The sequence below is a fragment of the Emys orbicularis genome, chromosome 7 (assembly GCF_028017835.1).
Source record: "Emys orbicularis isolate rEmyOrb1 chromosome 7, rEmyOrb1.hap1, whole genome shotgun sequence".
NCBI lineage: Eukaryota > Metazoa > Chordata > Testudines > Emydidae > Emys > Emys orbicularis.
In genome coordinates, this window is record NC_088689.1 from 14,615,844 (window position 1) to 14,635,535 (window position 19,692).

The 19,692-nt window shown below is 42.8% G+C and overlaps 1 protein-coding gene across 1 annotated transcript; it reads left to right on the forward strand.

The window, feature by feature from the left end:
* Positions 1-416: 416 nt before the first annotated feature.
* LOC135881271 (inactive pancreatic lipase-related protein 1-like) lies at positions 417-19,428 on the forward strand. The gene is made up of 12 exons (XM_065407865.1): positions 417-465; positions 1,217-1,371; positions 2,687-2,812; positions 4,292-4,426; positions 5,766-5,874; positions 9,173-9,292; positions 9,563-9,682; positions 11,841-11,959; positions 12,965-13,094; positions 14,115-14,226; positions 17,857-18,024; positions 19,365-19,428. The coding sequence occupies exons 1-12, from the start codon at positions 417-419 to the stop codon at positions 19,426-19,428; spliced, it is 1,407 nt and encodes a 468-aa protein (XP_065263937.1).
* The last annotated feature ends 264 nt before the right edge of the window (positions 19,429-19,692 follow it).

Genomic DNA, 19,692 nt, shown 5'->3' on the forward strand with positions numbered 1-19,692 from the left:
ACATTTAACAACCGCTTTTTCTGTCAAAACACCTTCTTCTGCTCCAGAAATTTAACACGATAAAAACTAGTTACCTGATACATATGCTAGCGCTGCTTTGTGTGTTTATGATAATCTACATCTGAAGTACACACATGCCATTTTCTATCTTTCTGGGAGTTTCCTTTTGAAGAAAAGCCTCAAGGATAAGTCAGGTTATAAAAGCACACACAAAGTTTGTTTAGCAATTCCTGGGGACTCCAGGTAGAGCATTGAACAGTAAGTCACTTTTTATCTTATTTAGTGAAAGCTACTGCTGAGACACGGTCATTGTGTGGCACAGTTACAGATTTATAATGAGAAAAAGCAATTGATACAAAGCTTTGCCTATCACATGGATTAGCCAGTCTAAGCTTTTCCCTTTTGACTTGTTCTAGATGCTTGGAATTTGGATTCTTGCACTTTTTCTGCTTGGTACAGCCAGAGGTGAGGCATAGGATTTATGTCAATTTCAATACAGCATTTCTATTCTGATCACAATCATTTTCCTTTCCCAGGACTTTGCTCTATGTGATGAAGGTTCTATGTGTAATGACTATCTGAGTTTGCAGCTCATTTGTAATGAGGGTGAGCGGTATGGTTTGCCATTCCCTCAGGAAGTCCCAGCCTCAGTTCCTGAACCTGGCAGGTTAACAAGCAAGTTTACAAAACAGGAAGTATGGGGAGATTTCTTTCCCCCAAAAATACTGTTATCCTGGTCTTCTCCACAGGGCCACTAGATAAAATGAAAGGATCTTTGTCCCTACTTCCTCCCTTGTGCATCCAGATTAGTATGGGCACAATCTGGCTGGCAATCAATTAGGTTCACATTGCGCAAATTGCCCATGACAAGGGACAGTGCAGAGCCAGGGGGAGCCTATGGAGGAATGTTCCCCAGAGAGTAGATCAAACCTTGTCAGGGGGAAATACATACACCCCACTGCATGCTGTCCCTATTCTGTGGGCTTGTGCAGAAGGCCTTTGCACCATTGGGGTGGATTGTGGCCCAGGGGGAGCAGTTGCTATGCTCTGCCCAGGGCAATGCCTGCAGTTGTAGCTGGCCTGAATGCAGGTTGCTGTGTTCAGAAAGCACCGAGACACTATTGGGGGAAAAGTGCTGTCGGGACAGAGTGTGACAATTAGAACCTACCACATCTTTTCTCATTCACATCCTAATAATTTGATCTGTGTATTACAGGAAAGGAAGTTTGTTTTGCAAGGCTCGGGTGCTTCACAGACGATATACCGTGGGCTGGAACTATAGAAAGGCCAGTGGCAAAGTTACCGTGGACTCCAGAAAAGATAAACACTCGCTTCCTTCTTTACACAAAAAAGAATCCTAATAACTTTCAAGTAAGACCTCTTGCTGTTTAAATATTTCAAGTGACACGTACGCACAGAGCACAGAAACATCACCTTTTAGTGCTCTTGGCATTCCCAAGGCCAGTGAGAGAAATGGCCAAGTCTCCAATGTGGTCAGGAGGCAGCATTTTCTAGCCCCTCCGAAATTTCCTGTCCACCCTACCACAAGTTTCACTAAGTCTCAAGGGACAGAATTGTCAGTGGTGGAGGCAACAGGTGATTCTTTGAATAGAGCCAATAAAGACTTTCCCAACCCTATGCAAATGACAGACTGAAGGCTCCCTCCCCAGAAAGGAGCGCAAAAGTCATCCCTAGCCACACTTCGCATTTTTCCTGTGTCTATTGAGAAATGTTAGGAAAATCTGTAGCACTGGAAGTTGTTTGGTGAGAAATGGAAAGGACACACTAACGGTGAAATCCTGGCTCCACTGAAATCAATGGCGAAACTCCTCAGCCCCTGTCCCGCAAACATACACGGACTTAATGTAACATATGTAAAGTTAAGTGCATGTGTAAATGCTTGCAGGATGTGGGCTGTGACAAAGTTCCTCCTCTATCTTGGTGGGTCCTGTGCTTATTGGCGGATTTTCTTGCCTCAGAGATTCACCATGTGGGTTGGGGAACAGCCCAGAGACCTTCCCCTCTGGGAGAACCCATAGTCCAGGTCAATTGGGAGGTTTGGGGGGAACCCGGGCCCGCCCTCTACGCCGGGTTCCAGCCCAGGGCCCTGTGAACTGCAGCTGTCTATAGTGCCTCCTGTACCAGCTGCATGACAGCTACAACTCCCTGGGCTACTTCCCCATGGCCTCCTCCAAACACCTTCCTTATTCTCACCACAGGACCTTCCTCCTGGTGTCTGATAACGCTTGTGCTCCTCAGTCCTCCAACAGCACAGCCTCTCACTCTCAGCTCCTTGCGCCTCTTGCTCCCAGCTCCTCACACTCACACCACAAACTGAAGTGAGCTCCTTTTTAAAACCCAGGTGCCCTGATTAGCCTGCCTTAATTGATTCTAGCAGCTTCTTCTTAATTGGCTCCACGTGTCCTAATTAGCCTGCCTGCCTTAACTGGTTCTAGCAGGTTCCTGATTACTCTAGTGCAGCCCCTGCTCTGGTCACTCAGGGAACAGAAAACTACTCATCCAGTGACCAGTATATTTGCCCTCTACCAGACTCCTGTACCCCACTGGTCTGGGTCTGTCACAGGGCTTACATAACAACAGTGTTGTTTTCTATTCACATTGCTGTTTTGATAAGGTTTTTTATAGGCAATAGCTAAAACATTTACTATTTTAATATCTACAACAGGAGATCACCGCAATAAATCCAGCAACGATTGGCTACTCAAATTTCGATCCAAGCAAAATAACACGTTTTATTACCCATGGATTTGTAGACCAAGGAGAAGAAAACTGGCTGTCGGACATGTGCAGGGTATGGTACTATCTCGATATTTTGTCATTCTCAAATCACTTAGTTCACATTTATGAAGGTATTCCTGTAAATTATTCATTTTATGTCTAACCAATGCATATCGTGCCATCTGGGCTGACAAGAAGAGGAAAGGTGTCCACATCTATCTTTACTAAATTAGGACATAAAATGTTGTTCACCTGAAATCTATTCAGTTCTAGCTCCACTTCCAGGAAAAATCTTAAACAAAATGGGCGAAATTCTACTCTGTGTTGAAGTCAAAGGGTTTGTACAGACATAAATGATGACAGAGTTTGGTTCAATCAATGTTTTTTCTCTGGCATACAAAAAAAATGCAGTAAAATGCTGCTTAGAAATTAAGGAGATTCCAGGGTTTGTTAAATGGGGAGAAATCAAGCTTGTTGCTTCCCAGTTCTGCTGCTAACGAGCTGGATTAAGCTGCCAGGGTACAGGAAGGCTCTGAGGGTGGAAGGTCCACAGAGGAGAGGTGGGACGGCCCAGTCCAGTGTCCTGGGCCGTGATAGCTGGGGAGATGGCATGGCTCCTAACATTCCTGTTCCAACCATCTGCCCCTCTGATGCATTTTTACTCATCTTCAGAACCATCTCCTCTTTTCACATTCATACAAAATGTTTTTCTGCAAGTGAGCATTTGCAATCAGAATGGGTGAGCTGGCAAGGCAAAGCTATGCAGTTTAGTCCTTTGTCTCGAGTCAGTAGCAAACACAGGGCTTCGCTAACCTTCTCCCTGTGCCGAATCCTCCTCCTCTCTCCAGCTTTCATCCCCTCCTTCAAATTTCCCATTGCTTGGTTCTAAATGACCTCAATCTCCAGATCACCAAAGAGGCTGGCGGTCCATTGATCACAGTTTAAGAACCACTGACGTACAGCCAGGTTCTGCCATCCTTATTCACAACAAGAAGTACTTTACTTGCTTTCATTGGCATTACTGCCACGTAATCCAGAACATAGCATAATATACGAACTATATCACAGCTGCTAAAACAGGGTGTCTTTAGCAAACCATTCCACAGGTCAGAGCAAGAAAAGCAAAACCTAATATTATGTGACAGATAGATGAGCAGATACTTTACTGTGTGGATACTAAAACAAAACCATAAACTTGAAACCAAAGTAAACTGACAGCAGAAACTTATGTATCCTCTTGAAAATATAAATCCATGTGTTTGATAAATACAGATCATATATACGTTTTTAATTATCCCACCTTTTAAAATTATTATGGAAAAATATATGCATCTAACTGAACTTATAATTTACAGGCTGTGTCTCTGCATCATTTACGTAAAGAATCAAGATATGAACAGAGCCCTGGTGTAATATAGGGGCTATACTTGAAAAAATGTACAGGGAATTCATATGACATTTATAAGTCCTCTGACTGTGTTAAGTAATCAGCGATCCGAACCGGTGTTGATAATATTTGCTTCTGTTCTTTTAAAATCTATATTTGCACCAGAGGATGTTTCAAGTGGAAGACGTGAACTGTATCTGCATAGATTGGAGTAGTGGGTCAAGGTGCCAATATACCCAGGCATCAAACAATATCCGTGTCGTGGGCGCTGAAGTGGCTTATTTTATAAATGTGCTTACGGTAAGGGATCTTCTTCTCGTTCCACAATAGGATTATAGTCATAGAGTTGCTGAAATGTATTCTAATCTAAATAGACAATCACAATGAATTGTCATATAGCCAGCAAAAGACTCCTCCCGGCAAAAGACGGTTCTCCTCCTGATAGATTTTAAAGTCCTATCAACTCCCCCATAATACACAGAGTTTGAATATTTTCATTCTGCGATTACTTTTATGTACTCTTGTGGATGGGAAGGGTTGGGTAGTTTTAAAGATAGAGAAGTAATAAACACAGCAAATTATCCTTTCTCAACCATGAAAGCTATAGGACCATCTTAAGGGATACCCATACAAAAGCCTACAATAATTGGCCATTGGATAGCAACAGCCACCTCCCAGGAGGAAAGAGCAGGATCCTCTCCCCAACCCATGAAGAAGTATCACCTAGGTATGGGTGTTTGGGGACAGGTGGGATCTTCCCAGCTGCCCCAGGGCAGGGAGATGGGGTGTGGATCTGTAATCAAACTAAGGGCCAGATGTTTAGCTTGTGCAAATCACATAGATCTACTGATGTCAATGTAACTCACCATTTTACACCAAATGAGGCTCTGGGAGGCATTTTCAAAGGCACAAAGGGCCATTAGGGGCCTAATTCCAGTTGAAAGTCAGTAGGAATTAGGCACCTAACTGCCATTTTTGCCTTTGAAAATCTCTCCCTCTGTCCCTAAATCTGATGACTTAGAAGTGCTTGCAACTAGGCCTGAGTGAAGCTATGAGGAGAGGGATGTTTCCTAATATTTTTTGAACTAGTTTGCCTCTGGCTAGTGTAAATACTAGGGGGCTGGCTCTCCATTGCACAGATGTAATTGACAACACAGGCTGCAAGGCAAATTACAAATCGGAATGGTAGTGTTTAGCACTCACATTGCACTGGTGCTCACTCCAACACAAGGTGCAAAGCAGTGGAGAATTAGGCCTTAGCAGAGTGTGGGTGTCCTACATAAGAGCGGCCATGAATTTTTTCCCCTTGACATTCATGAGTCGGCTAAAACAATGTCCACAGGACGCCAAATACACTTCCTTTCACTGTGGGGCTGGTGGATCCATGATTATCCACTGCCAAAAATCTCACATGTAGGCAGAAGTTGCAGAGGTTAATAATGCCTTCAGGCTGTAGTAGCAGCCACTGAATGGCTCTGTTACTGCTCTACACCCTGGACTCTGTCCTCCCTCCAATTCCATGGACCTCTGCTCTGTGCAGCTCATTTCTGGCTTTAGTTGTGTAAGCCAGAGCTTCTCTCTAGGCCTCATATTAGTGAAAATATAGATTTCCTTTTGTTACAATTGATGTTTTCCTCAGGAACAATATGGATACTCTCCTGCCAAAGTCCATTTCATTGCCCATAGCCTTGGAGCACATGCTGCAGGGGAGACAGGGAGAAGGAAGCCAGGCCTTGGAAGAATAACTGGTAGGTTAATGAATTATAGCTCAGTCTATACCAATGAAGAATTTGAAGAGAGCATTGTTAGACCTTAACATCACCTCGCGTTTTTTTACTCAAACAACTACAGTATCTGACTGAAGGAAAACCCTGCAGAGTAATGAACTGGTGTGTGTGTGTATGCATGCATGCACATGTGGGTGTGTTTGCCACTGCCCCGCACAGGATGGAATCAGAACTGCACAACTGTATCATAACCTCATATTGCTAACAGCCAAAATTGTGCCCTTCCTCAATAACACCACCCTCAGGAAGGTATTACCCAGGTGGGAATCTCCATAAGGATCTCTTCATGGTGTTCTTGCCTTAACTTTAATCTTTGGGGGAGGAGGTATAGGCCCCCTGAAGAATGTCCCTGAGATATTGTTACATCAGGGCTGAATCCCTACATGAAGTGCAGTGGGCAGGAGATGGTTAGCTGCATGGGGTAGTGATCTGCACCAGCATCCCATCCCTAGGATATGGCTGGCCTCTGCTCTGTATAGCAGGTCCTCTTTTGTCAGCTGTGCTCTAAGGATGGTCCCAGGGAGCATGGGCTATTCTGGCTCGGTACATAATGACTTAACATTGTGACATTCTGCGTGCCACTAAGGCTGCTCAGTGCAAACGCACAACAATCTAGGTTCATTTGACAGATTTTAATTTACCTGAACCAGTGTTAATGAGTCTGATTTTTCCCAAAGCATTCGCCCAACCCTGTTATGACAATGCAGGCTTGACATGGTGATACCCACTTTCCTTCTCCTGGCAGATTTTCTCCTATCATTTCCTGCTCTCATTAAGCCAGCTTGTTGTGCAGGTGCAGCAGTATGTCCCGTATTTAAGATCACCCACTGTTTGGAGGCCCGGCAAAGCGTGCTGTAGGCAGCACAGTAGTGAGTGGAGTTAATTGTTTGGTGCCATGGTTTTGCTGTCCAATATCCATTCCCAGAAAAGGATTGATTGAAATTGACGTAGCGAAGACAGAAGGTTGAACCTTCAAATGTAACCCCTTAATCTCCCTGCTTTGCTAGGTTTACATCAAAGCCTTCACATCTGGGCAATGCATTTACACACATTAATTTTAATTTATGTTATTTTTCCAGCAGATTTTTTTAGTTTAATTTCTTAGGTTTTTAAAAACAACAGGAAAACAAAAATGTGCAGTGAAACTGATCATAGCAACTGTTTTAGGGCTTGATCCTGCAAGATGCTGAGCACTCTGGCCCCAATCCAGCCAACCATTTAAGCATGTGTTTAACTTAAAGGATGTGAGTGGTCCTATTGGTCTCAGTGGAACTACTCCAATGCTTAAGGTTACACACATGCTAAAGAGCTTTGCTGGAGCATGGACAGAGCGCTCAGCATCTTGCAGGATCAGGCCCTATGACCTATTAAGGTATTAGGGCAAATCCTAACCCCCTCTCCCTTAAGCTCCTTGGATGCAGCAGGCTTGAACTGCAGTAGAAATGCCACTGTTCCATTATGCAGAGGAGAACAAGCAGCATCACAGAATGTGCAAAAGGATTCCACAGTCACCTGCATAACCCCAGTGCAATGCTCCACAGTGGCTATCTCCGGGGGATTGTGCAAGGGGTTCATAAGTGGGTGGGGAGAGTGACACCAGGATGGCCATTGAGTCTGCCAACTGCACAGAGTCACTGGCTGCAAAACCTTTGAATTAAAAGAGAGAGAGAGCACAACAGTCTGTGGCCACTACTACAGCTCATGGGCCAGAGTAACAGCTGCAGACAGTGTTCAGTACCCTGGCTCTGGGTTGGATGGATGGGCAGAGGATTCCCTCCTTTCAGCAGCCACATAGGTGACTCACACAAAGCTCCTCTACTCCAGGGCTGTGGCATTCATGTTTTATGAATACAGTCCAGACAAGCTGCAACTTGACTATTTTTAGTAGTTATTCATTATGCCAAGAGAGCTCCTGCATAGCAAACCGATCTATCACGTAATACACATTTACTTACCTATTTCTGAAAATACAGCTAATGAATCCCCCGGACTTCAGTATCAGGCTGTTTTACAGACATATTCAGCACTCACCCGGACCAGTTCTTTGTTTGGACTCCTCGTTCAGCACACAGGCCAGACCAAGGGGGATGTGCATTAGGCAGAAAAGCTGCCCCTCATGCACAGAAGCCAATTTCAGAAGTTATTAACTCAACTTTTTTCCATTATAGCATCTTCCAAAGAGTCTGGGCCTGCCAACCCTTGGACTAGTAGTCTGCAAAATTCAACTTAAAAACAAAACTAAAGCTGCTGCCCAGGGAAAGCATCAAATACCAGCACAAGATAATAAGCGCTTTGTAATTTACAGGATTTTACAAGCACCTGAGAGGGATGCAGTGAATGAGAAAGAAAATGAGTCTCAGTTTTATGCTAATATCAAAAGTAGGTGTCTCAAGTTAGGCTATGTCAACACTTGCAATTGAAGGACAAAACTTTTGTCGTTCACAGCTACTTAAGCCCCCCACCCCATGAAAGACAAAAGTTTTGCCGCGGCAAGTGCCTGTGTGATCACCTGCGTTGTCGGCAGGAGCACATTCCTGTCGACAACGGCAAAAGTGCCGACAAACAGCGTTCACCCTGCCAGACTTTTAGCAACACGGCCATGTCGCTAAAAGCTGTGTAATGTAGACATGGGCTTAGGCTCCACAATCTGTATCTAGGCACCTAAATAAGCATCGTGATTTTCAAGCATGCTGAGCACCCAACTGCTCCCACTGACTTCAAGCACTTCTGAGAAACAGGCCATTCAAGATATGGATTTAGGAGCCTCACTTTTAGGCACTCTTTAAAAAAAAAATCTTAACCTAAAACAACAATCTATGTTGCAGTTGTTGGAATTCAAGAATAAACATTTACGAGGCCAGATCCTCAGCTGGCATGAATCGGTATAATTCCATTGACTTCAATGGAACTACCAATCTCACCAGCTGGAGATCTGTCCCACGGTGTTTACCAGTGCCGTAACTAGGCATTTTAGCACCCGGGCGAGCATGCATATTTGCACCCCTACCATTTTTTCACCCCATTTTTCCACCCCCGACAGCTTTGCTTCCTGGGCTGTTACCCTGCTCACCCTGCTATGGTTACGGCCTTGGCATTTACCACTGAGAGATCGATCATACTATATATTTGTTAGCGACTAATTCTGAAGTGAATAAAATTATGTAGCCTCCATAGACCCATCTTCAATTATATACAGTAGTATAGCTAGCTAGCTATATTTATGTGCACGCACATTTAATTGTGGATATATTTCTTTAAGGACTGGATCCTGCTCAGCCTTATTTTCAAGGTACTCCAATTGAAGTCAGACTGGATAAGACTGATGCAGCCTTTGTTGATATTATTCATACTGATTCAGCTCCCACGATTCCATATCTGGGTAAGTTTCCAGCTGCATTGTATTATTATTATTGATTTGTCCCGTGGTAGCACCTAGGAGACCCAATCACAGAATATGACCCCATTGCAGTAGGTGCTGTACAAATACAGGAAAAAACAAAAAATAAACACACACAAACAAAAAACCCACCAGTTCTTGCCTCAAAGAGCTTACAAACTATAGCCCTACAGCATTATGTAGAGCTGCTACCAGGAAATACATGACAGTATTTAAATTAAAATTTGCTTACCCCCGTCACAAACATTGCAGGTTTTGGAATGAACCAGGCTATAGGACATCTTGATTTTTATCCAAATGGAGGAATACATATGCCAGGATGCAAGAAGAATCCTGTTTCACAGATTGTTGACATTGATGGAATCTGGGAAGGTAAATATATTAAGCAGATGATGACTTCTATTGAGGGTCAGCATCAAAATGTATTGAGCTAACATAGCAGCAATCTTCTTATTTCAACTATTTTTGATTATTTTCTTTACGAATGCCAACAATTACAGCCACAAACAACAGTGAAACTGATAGTATGGTCCAAATGTACTCTGGGGGACGCGTTCTGGTAGAGGGATCAAAGAATGAGTAGCACAAAGGTTTTGCTTTGGGAAAAACATGATGGGGTTGAGGTTTCGCGTCTTTACCTCCAACCATCCAGAGTGTCTGCATTGTCAAGTCGTGGGTATCCGTACAAGGTTGGGGGCGAGGAACAATAACAACAGTTCCTGCTCCCCTTCCATGTGTGTTTGGGCTCCATGGGTCTGCAAAGACCCAGATCCCACCAGCCATGTTCCTTCAAGGACCTTGGCTGACCCACTCTTCAAACTATCCAGCTTTGGATCTAATGGAGCAAGATTAACTGGAGTTTATTGTAAATAGTCCATCATGCTGCCAAATAACAGGAACAAACTTCAGTGTGATTGTTCCAGTGCCCCTTGCACTGTTTCCAGGTAACTCCACAATAGAAACAAATATTCATTAATTGGTCTATCTCATCCGACACTGCTGCCAGTTATCTACTCAGAGAAGCAAACCCTACTCAAACTGCGCCAGAAGTTTAGCTCTGGAACAACAACATTCAACTTTGTTTCTATTATGTAGTCACCTGGCAGGGGCACTGGGTGGGAGTGGGAACAATAACATTCATATCTATTTCTGCTATGGGATCTCTGGCTTCAATTGTTTTGTGAGCTTTGGCAGCTAAATTCAAATGTGTTTCTATTCTGTAGTTACCTGTTAGCAATTTGGGTTGCACTGGAACAATGTAATTGTTATTTCTATTATTAGGCAGTTGGAAAGAGTTTGGCGTATGATAGATCATGCACATTCAGATTTGTTCCTTGTTTTGTATATTTCAAATCCTGTTGTTATTATTATTGTTAAGAATCCTGTAGATAGTGCCACAAATTTACATTGTACCCGACAGAACATAAATAAAACACATCCCCTGCCCCCCAAAAAACTTGCAGTCTAGGATCCCAAAACTGCCAAAGGATCTGCAAGCGTGAACCTTTACACCTTTGGGAAATCACATTGCTAAATCAAAACATACAGTAAGGACACCCCAGCAATAGCAGACATTTATTTTTTCTCTCTCATAAAACCTGACAATTTTCCTGGGATTTCTTTTCTAGCCCTTTCCTACATTATTATGAGCACCTTAAAAATTATGATTCTATGAATCTCTTGCAATTATTGGCCTATTTCTGCAGTCTTTACTCACAAATTCTTGCCTGTGTAAGCACCAAAGATCAAGCTCTCTATTAATAATGATGCACAAAACCCCCTTGCACTTAATTACTTCCTTTTTTTAACCTAAACCCAGAACATTTAAGGAATTTCAGTACAAAATAACATATTTAAAATAATAACACGCCTTTCCACCCCTCCTCAAATAATCAGGTGGTCAGATAGCATTGGCCTGCTAAACCCAGGGTTGTGAGTTCAATCCTTGAGGGGGCCACTTAGGGATCTGGGGCAAACTCAGTATTTGGTCCTGCTAGTGAAGGCAGGGGGCTGGACTTGATGACCTTTCAAGGTCCCTTCCAGTTCTAGGAGATAGGATATCCTCAGTCTGCATAAATCAACATTGCTCCAGGGAATTCAGTGTTAAGGAGGACATAATACTTAAAACAAAATGCAGTGTGTTCTTTTATATAATGATAAGGTGAGCTGTTTCCTACAGAAGCCCTTTATTCATATTGGCGAGCATTAATGCAATTAATCACACAATGGGGGGCTACTCATGTGAGTAAGTATTCACCAACATGAACAAGGATTGCACAATTGGACCCTATGTTTGTTACACATCTGCATTTTACACGTTCTGTACTGTGTGCATTTCAAAAAGGGTAAATACAGTCACTGAAGAAATAGGTCTCAAACTGCAACTCAGGTGCTGCCCAGAATTGTGACACTGTAATGTGGGGATTTACAAATAATTCAAATGACATGATCAGTACAATACCACGATTCCAATCTGAATAACAACCAATAGCCTTGCAGTCCGATATGTAATAAGAGCTTCTTTCCACAGGAACTCGTGACTTTGTTGCTTGTAATCATTTGCGAAGCTACAAGTATTATTCTGACAGCATCATCTCTCCCGATGGCTTTCTAGGATACACCTGTGCTTCATATGACATTTTTCAGACAGTAAGTCATTCTCACATCCCAGGGAACGAGTGTCTCTTGTCTGTGCATCTGCATGCGGTAGAACCAGAGTCTATTTGGCTCAGGCCACTTTGCACTGCGTGAGTGCAGGCATAAGGGGAAGGAAGGGGTGCACTGGGGCATTGGGGGATGGGGATGAGGCACAGAAGGGGCATGGTGGAGCAGAGTTATGCCTGGCTCTACAGTGACCTGAGGTTCCTGAGAGACCTCATGCCAGAGCTGCTCCTGCAACCTCTCACCCCGCTGTGTCAAAGAGGGGCTCAGGCAGGTTGAAGAATCTGCCCCAGTAATTATTTATTGTGCACATCCAAGGAGAAGTGAGCTCAGCCCCCATATTTTAGCATTTTGCCTTGCAAATAATTTTGAAATAAAATCATTTACCTTAAGGTTCAGTGCATGCTCAGTGACTCCCCTGATGACCTGATGCCTCAAGGAACAAATACAGACGGGATGTGGCCTAAAGCCACTGCCTTCTCCTTTGTCCATAGCTCCATCTATGACCCAGCTCTGTTAGCTAACACTGTAGCAGGCGCATCAACCTAGCTATGTGGTCCACCCACCACTAGAGGGGAACAGAGCTCCACGCGCAAGGGGTAAATAACAATAATACCTAGCACTTACATAAACCTTTGCATCGTCGAAGCACTTTACAGCCACTCATTAGATGAGCCAGGGAGAGCGTGATCCCCATCTGCTACCCCCATTCTAAAGCACTGAGTTTAAGAGAGGGAACTTAGAGAAATGGAGATGTCTCCTCCTAGCGAACAGCAAACTGTGATGAAGTACAAAGGAGACATCCGTTCCTCCAAATTCATGAGGTGCCAGACACGGCCCTTCCTCCTCCGGCCTTTTCTAGGGCGGCTTATTTCAAGCTGAGTTAGAGTTAGCCCATAGACATGGCTTAGCAGCATTTTTCTGTGGCCAAATGATTTTTTTCCTGTCTCCTTGGGATAGATCCTCATTAATTGGCACACGTATTTCGATTAGGGAAACTGCTTCCCATGCCCCAAAGGCGGATGCCCCCAAATGGGTCACTATGCGGATAAGTTTAAGGACAGAGTTACTTCTGGGATCCAGAAACTTTATCTGAACACTGGAGAGGCCAAGGATTTTGCTCGTAAGTTCCTACTTTTTTACTTGCTTTTACTTACACGTGAGCACCAACGTAATTTAAAATATTTCCCTCTCACTTTAAATTAGTTTTACTGGACGAAGGTCCTTACCATGGTGGAGGAGCAGAGCTCCATACCATCATGCCCCCTCCCCTCCCTGTCTTGACAACACCAGTCCCAGAAAGCCCCCAACATAACTCCATAGGTGTGGTTTAACTTCTATATTTTGGGGGACAGCTCCAGTCTGGCCAATGGAGCTATGCATGTGTGTGGGGGGGAGGAAATTCCATGCCAGCCCAAGGCTTACAGTTTGGGGGTGAAATGCCCCCTCGCCCCCCAAACTATGCCCATGCATAACTCTTTCCCCTTATGCTGGGGGTAGGGACGCAGCTGGAGTAGGAGGTAGCATAGCCAGCTTTCCCAGCTCTAAGTCAACAGAAAGTTCCTGTAGATGGAATACTCCTCTGGCCGTCGGATGCTTTAACTCCTCTTTGCCCTGCTTATGGACCAGAAAAGCCAGTCCTCACTCTTCAGTGTTGTTCCTTACAACGCCCCCAAGTTGTGAATAGATACTTTCCTGGTCAATATGACATGTGATATGTTCCTTCTATCACATTATGGATTATTTTTCACAAATAAACACAAAGTCCATGAATTTCCTCTGCCGTGGATCTTTGTGTAGTCATTCACACTGTGCAAACTGGGAATAAAATGCTACTACCAGTGTGAGTGGAGAATTGTGATTTGCTAGGATTTTACACTCATTTTGCATGGCTGTAAATGACTGCAGAGTGTGCAAAGCAGTGGAAAAGCAGGCTCCTAGTATTCTCCTATAAAAACATTCTATTGTATTCTCGTCATTCCAATCAGGCCAGGATTTAATCTTGAGCTCAAAGTGAAGCGACGGTCATGTTTTTCCTCTGTTTTGTCTTGAAACATAAAGTACCGATAGAAAATGAAAAGTAGGCATGTTGTGTTTGTTTCTATGTGGGTATAATCTAATTCATTTTATTTCTGCTGTGTAGGTTGGAGGTATAAAGTATCTGTGGCAATTGCTGGAAAGAGTAAAGTGAGTGGGTATGTAAATGTTGCCCTGTACGGAGCTGGAGGAAACACAAAGCAATATGAAATTGTTCAGTAAGTTCAGTATTATAATGAAAAATGAGCTTCTCTGCTATTAGAATATTTAATTCACCTATTTTTAATTAATGTTTCTTCTTAATCTATGGGCCAAATGCTGCTCTCACATACAGTGGTGTAAATCCATATTAACTGTATTTACTCTGGATTTATATCAGAAGAAGAGTATCAGAGGGGTAGCCGTGTTAGTCTGAATCTGTAAAAACCAACAGAGGGTCCTGTGGCACCTTTAAGTCTAACAGAAGTATTGGGAGCACCCTCTGTTGGTTTTATCAGAAGAAGAGTTAGAATTTAGCCCTACTTCTCTGATAACTATAAGGATACAAGAACCTGGGGCTAGATCCTGATCTCAGTTACACCATGTAACTTAACTGAATTCTAAAATGATACTATGGATTTACACTAGTATAATTCTGATCCCTTATCTTTTCATGTTTGTAAAATGTTATATCAGTTTATGGTGCTATCATAGGCAGTGCTACCAGCTCGGCCTATAATCAGGATTGCCTGACACTTTCTTTTACAAAACCCTATTTTTGTGTGCTCATTACTTTGCCAAACTTTAACCATTTCTGTTGAAATTTCCTATGTCAGGTGTCTGCCTTGGACAGAAACACAGGCAGATATTAAATTTCAACTAGAATGGTTCAGGTGTTTCTGAGAAAGAGATTAGGGGAAAATACAGTGTATTGCCCATGTTAAAAATCCTTAGAACCATTTCGCTGAGACGTTCTAAGGCCTTCATGCTTTAGAGCAGAAACTTTAACTTTACCAGTGGGGTCATCCTGGTGTCAGGAACGTGTCTTTTGCCATCTCCATGAAAATTCATCCACATTTCTGAAAAATCTCAGTTTGCACATGCTTAGTAAAGACCTGTTAGAGTTTGACGTTAAATTCTCCAAAGAATCCATCTGCACTGAGTATGCTCCAGCCCCTCACAGCTGCTATCTGCAACCATACTGTGCATGCATCATCCCAACAAAGCTAGTGAGTATGCTCTATCCCATGGCTGCAGGGGTTGAACAAGGCTTTCCCTGCAGATGTTGCTCTAGGCAGCCAGGGGCCACTGTGGTACCAGGCACAGGAACTGAGAGTAGGGACACTGTGTCTGTTGTACCCTCAATGCTTCCCCACGGCTGGCAGCAAGGAGGAGAAGGAAACAGCCTAATTGGAATGCGGAGATGTGAGGAGGTGCAAGAAACTGGGAAAGAACAGGGGAGAGGGGGGTGCTGGAGCCAAAGTGCAGGGGATGGATGGGGGTGAGGGGCAGGGAAGCAAAGAGGGAGGGAGCAGGAGCTAGGGGGTGGAGGTAAGTTCAGCAGTTTCTCGTTGGAGTCTGTTTTTGAAGCTTTTCTGTTGCAAAATTGTCACCTTTAAATCCGTTACTGAGTGACCAGAGAGGTTGAAGTATTCTCCTACTGGTTTTTGAATGTTATGATTCCTGATGTCAGATTTCTGTCCATTTATTCTTTTGCGTAGAGACTGTCCGGTTTGGCCAATGTACATGGCAGAGGGGCATCAATTTAGGATTGAATCTATTTCCCCATGTTAAGTATCCTCACACCTTCTTGTCAAACTGTCTGAAATGGGCCATCTTGATTATCACTACAAAAGTTTTTTTTCTCCTGCTGATAATCGCTCATCTTAATTAATTAGCCTCTTAGAGTTGGTAGGGCAACCTCCACCTTTTCATGTTCTCTGTATGTGTATATATATCTCCTTACTATATGTTCCATTCTATGCATCTGATGAAGTGGGCTGTAGCCCATGAAAGCTTATGCTCAAATAAATTTGTTAGTCTCTAAAGGTGCCACAAGTACTCCTGTTCTTTTTGCAGATACAGACTAACACGGCTGCTACTCTGAAACCTGTCAATATGCAACTGTGTAATCTGAGACTGTATCATAATACATACACACAAAAAGGCCAAATTAAAGTTGCGTGAACAGCCTTAAATCTGGTATTTCCTAGTGCTTGACTTTGGAACATTAACAATGCTCTTAAACTTTTTGGGGGTGTAATTATATATAAACTTAAATGTGTGCTGCCAAAGAGTTTAGCGTGAGCAAGCTGGACTTTTTAAAAGAGCCTAAACTCCCTTTGAAGTTGAAGTTGTAGATGCCCAAATGCCCTTGAAATTCAGTGGGACTGAGGTGCTTTGCTCCCATAGGCTCTTTTGAAAATCCCAGCCGTGATGCACGTTGAATAAAGCTATGCATTGCAAAGCATTGGAATTTTCTGCTGCAATGTGAGTTTATTTTGATTTCCTGAGTTAACAATCCTGTTCATTTTTTGTGCTAGCAGTACAAAGATGTTAGTGCTGGATTACTATTTAGCTGGCATAGTTAGTAATATATTATGCTGCCATGGAAATTTGGAAGGGTAGTAGATCTAATGGGAAGATATTTTAAGTGATTTTCATTATAAATTATGTTCAGCTAGATTCGATTTAGATTCTCAAGGGATGCTAACAGAAGGCACAGCTCTGACACAAAGTACTTACCAAGTAAATTCTGCTTGATGGGCAACCCACACAAATACTTTGCCAATTTGTGTCTCTCTTTGTATCCTTTCCCCACGCCCACTCCCATGCGTTCTCTGTGCCTGGAACTGCCTTCCTAACCCCATTCGCCTTGTCACCTCCCTCTTCTCCTTTAAATCACTTCTCAAAGCCCACTTCATTAATGAGTTCTTTGTGCAAGTAAATGGAGCTACTCTGGATTTATGCCACTGTAGATGAGAGCAGAATTTGGCCCCTTGTCTCTAATGGAAGAAAAGGCCTGGTGTGCTAAGAGCAGTCAGAGAAGAGCTGCACTGAAAAGACTACCCCAGGATTGACTTCTCCGCCTGACATTTTCCAGCCCGGCATGGAGTTTCTTAGCCTTCAAGAAGTCGATTTTTTTGTTTGATTCTTGCTAGAGCCTCCCCTTTCCCTCAGGCTCTCCCTGCATGACCAGTCCAACCATGTCAGAGACTCGGTGAAAACATGGGTGTCTCCTGGCTGAGTCTACACACCTACATTTTGTAGCACATATGGCACCATGCCTGTGTTTTGCAACTGAACTGAAGATAAAACAAGTCTAACATATGTGCAAAACACGGCCAAGACCCAGCCAAGCCTCAGGGCACTGCGTTGTAATTGGATCCCCTGGAACACCATATTTTAATATAGGTGAGGTACTGTAGAGCATGAGCATGCCAGGCAAACATCCCTTTGGTCAGCAGGTAATGCATTCTGATGAACATTGATTTCATATGAGGACAGGAAAATTTCATTTACAAATTTTTATATAACATGAACGTTTACATGATATTGAGGTAACCGAGACAATAGAAGGAGTTACCGAGGGAGGTGGTGGAATGTCCATCCTTAGAGGTTTTTAAGGCCCGGCTTGACAAAGCTCTGGCTGGGATGATTTAGTTGGGGTTGGTCCTGCTTTCAGCAGGGGGTTGGACTAGATGACCTCCCGAGGTCTCTTCCAACCCTAATCTTCTATGATCCTTACTCTTTGACAAGCTGAAGGCCATGTTTATTATCAATATGCTACTATAGCTACTCAAACAGCTACACTGTATTGGTAATTAATATTAAACCTCACTGGACATTATGTACTTTTGTTCTTGAAGGGGGACCCTTAAACCAGGCGAAACATATGCCAACTTCATCGATGTTGAACTTAATGTTGGGACAATTACGAAAGTTAAATTTCTTTGGAACAACCATGTCCTAAACCCAACCCTACCCACACTGGGAGCAGCAGCAGTCACAGTACAAGCTGGAGAAGATGGAAATGTGTATGTATATTTATTATGAAAATCTCAAATTCTTTAGGAACTACAAGGACAGCATGACATATGAGGGTAATAGTGCTTGCACAAGAACAGCTATTTAGAGTATTAAAATAAAAAAAAGAGGAAAAGTTTAAATTTCCTTCCCCACAAGATACCGATGTAGCTTACTGGTACATTAAATATTTCTGTCAGATATCGTCAAGGAAAAATTATAAAAACATCTGGATTTGGCTTCAACAAGAGCAAAGTTTTTGTATAAGCCTCTGTGCTTTGGGTAGGAAAGATTAACTTAACTGTGGCTTAGGTACTCAGCACAGCTCTTTCCAGACATCAGGCTATTGGGTACTGCAAGTTTTATACTAGAAATGGCCATCAGTGTTTAAACCTTACATTACTGGGTCTGATCCACTGTCCAGTGAAGTCAATAGGAGTCTTTCCACTGATTTTAATGGGTGTTGGATCAGGCTCTGGAAGAGTAGGAGGTAATGGTCATATGTCTTCAGTTCCCACAGACAGAGCTAGTAGTTATAAATTGTGCTTAAAAGGCCTGATCCAAAGCCCACTGAACTCCGCTGAAAGACTCCCATTGACTTAATTGGATTTTGGATCAGGCCTTAAGACTGTAGACTTTAGAAGCAGTGTACTGCATGGCAGTTACTGATTGGAAGGTGCTCATTAAGTTAATTCTTTTAAAACAGCATGTTTCAATCAGTTACCCACCAATGGTGTTGTGTTACCTTTTCTGCCCTTCTGAATGGAGACACAATGAAGTGGGAGGTACATTCAATTGGTCATGGATATAATTAAAAAAATCACACAGCTAAATTCTATTCACTTGAAATAGAGATGTGCTGGGGGAATCTCACGCAAACCAAAATGTTCATAGCCCAGTGAACTACGGTACAGCAGAGCGTACAAGTCTACTTCTGGTTTTTGCATTCAACCGATCAACATGCTGAGGGATACTGTTCCCATAAACGTCCCCATCAGCTATTCTATTTATTCATGACTTGGCATACACTGAGCAATCATCATCTCTCTAATGCTGGTGGCATGCAAATTCAACAGGAAAGGTAGAAAACCAAAGGAATGAAGCCAAAAAAGAGAGGCCAACCAATCAGGATGATTAGAGTCCCTTGGTGGGTTAGCAGGAAATAATATTTCACATTTAGCAACCCAAAGCATTTGCTTGTTCTTTTGTGCCAATGTAACAATATTCTATCATAACTTTGTCAAAAAACAAATTAGGGTGGCTTACTCTATTAAAAAAACACTGGTACAATTACAAAAAATAAATAAATCTAGACACACTAAAAGCACTTTACATATTTTTTTCTCCTCAGGTTTAATTTCTGTGGCAGCGAAACTGTGCGAGAGAACGTTCTGCAAACTCTTACATCTTGCTAACAACATAAAAAAATGTCAGTGCTGGCTGTTAATATTAATAAAAGTTGATAATGCATAACTGTCCCACTTGTTTTATCATTATTTGTATTGTGGTAGAACCCAAAAGGTGCTGGCCGCTATGCAAATATACAAGAAGACACGCTCCCTGTGTGGAGGGACTTACAATGTTCAAAGATGCAAACATAGGGAACAAGGATATGATACATAAGCATAGTGATCAGGGAGGTTGTCATCTGTTAAGGAGGTGAATTGTTTGTCTCAAAT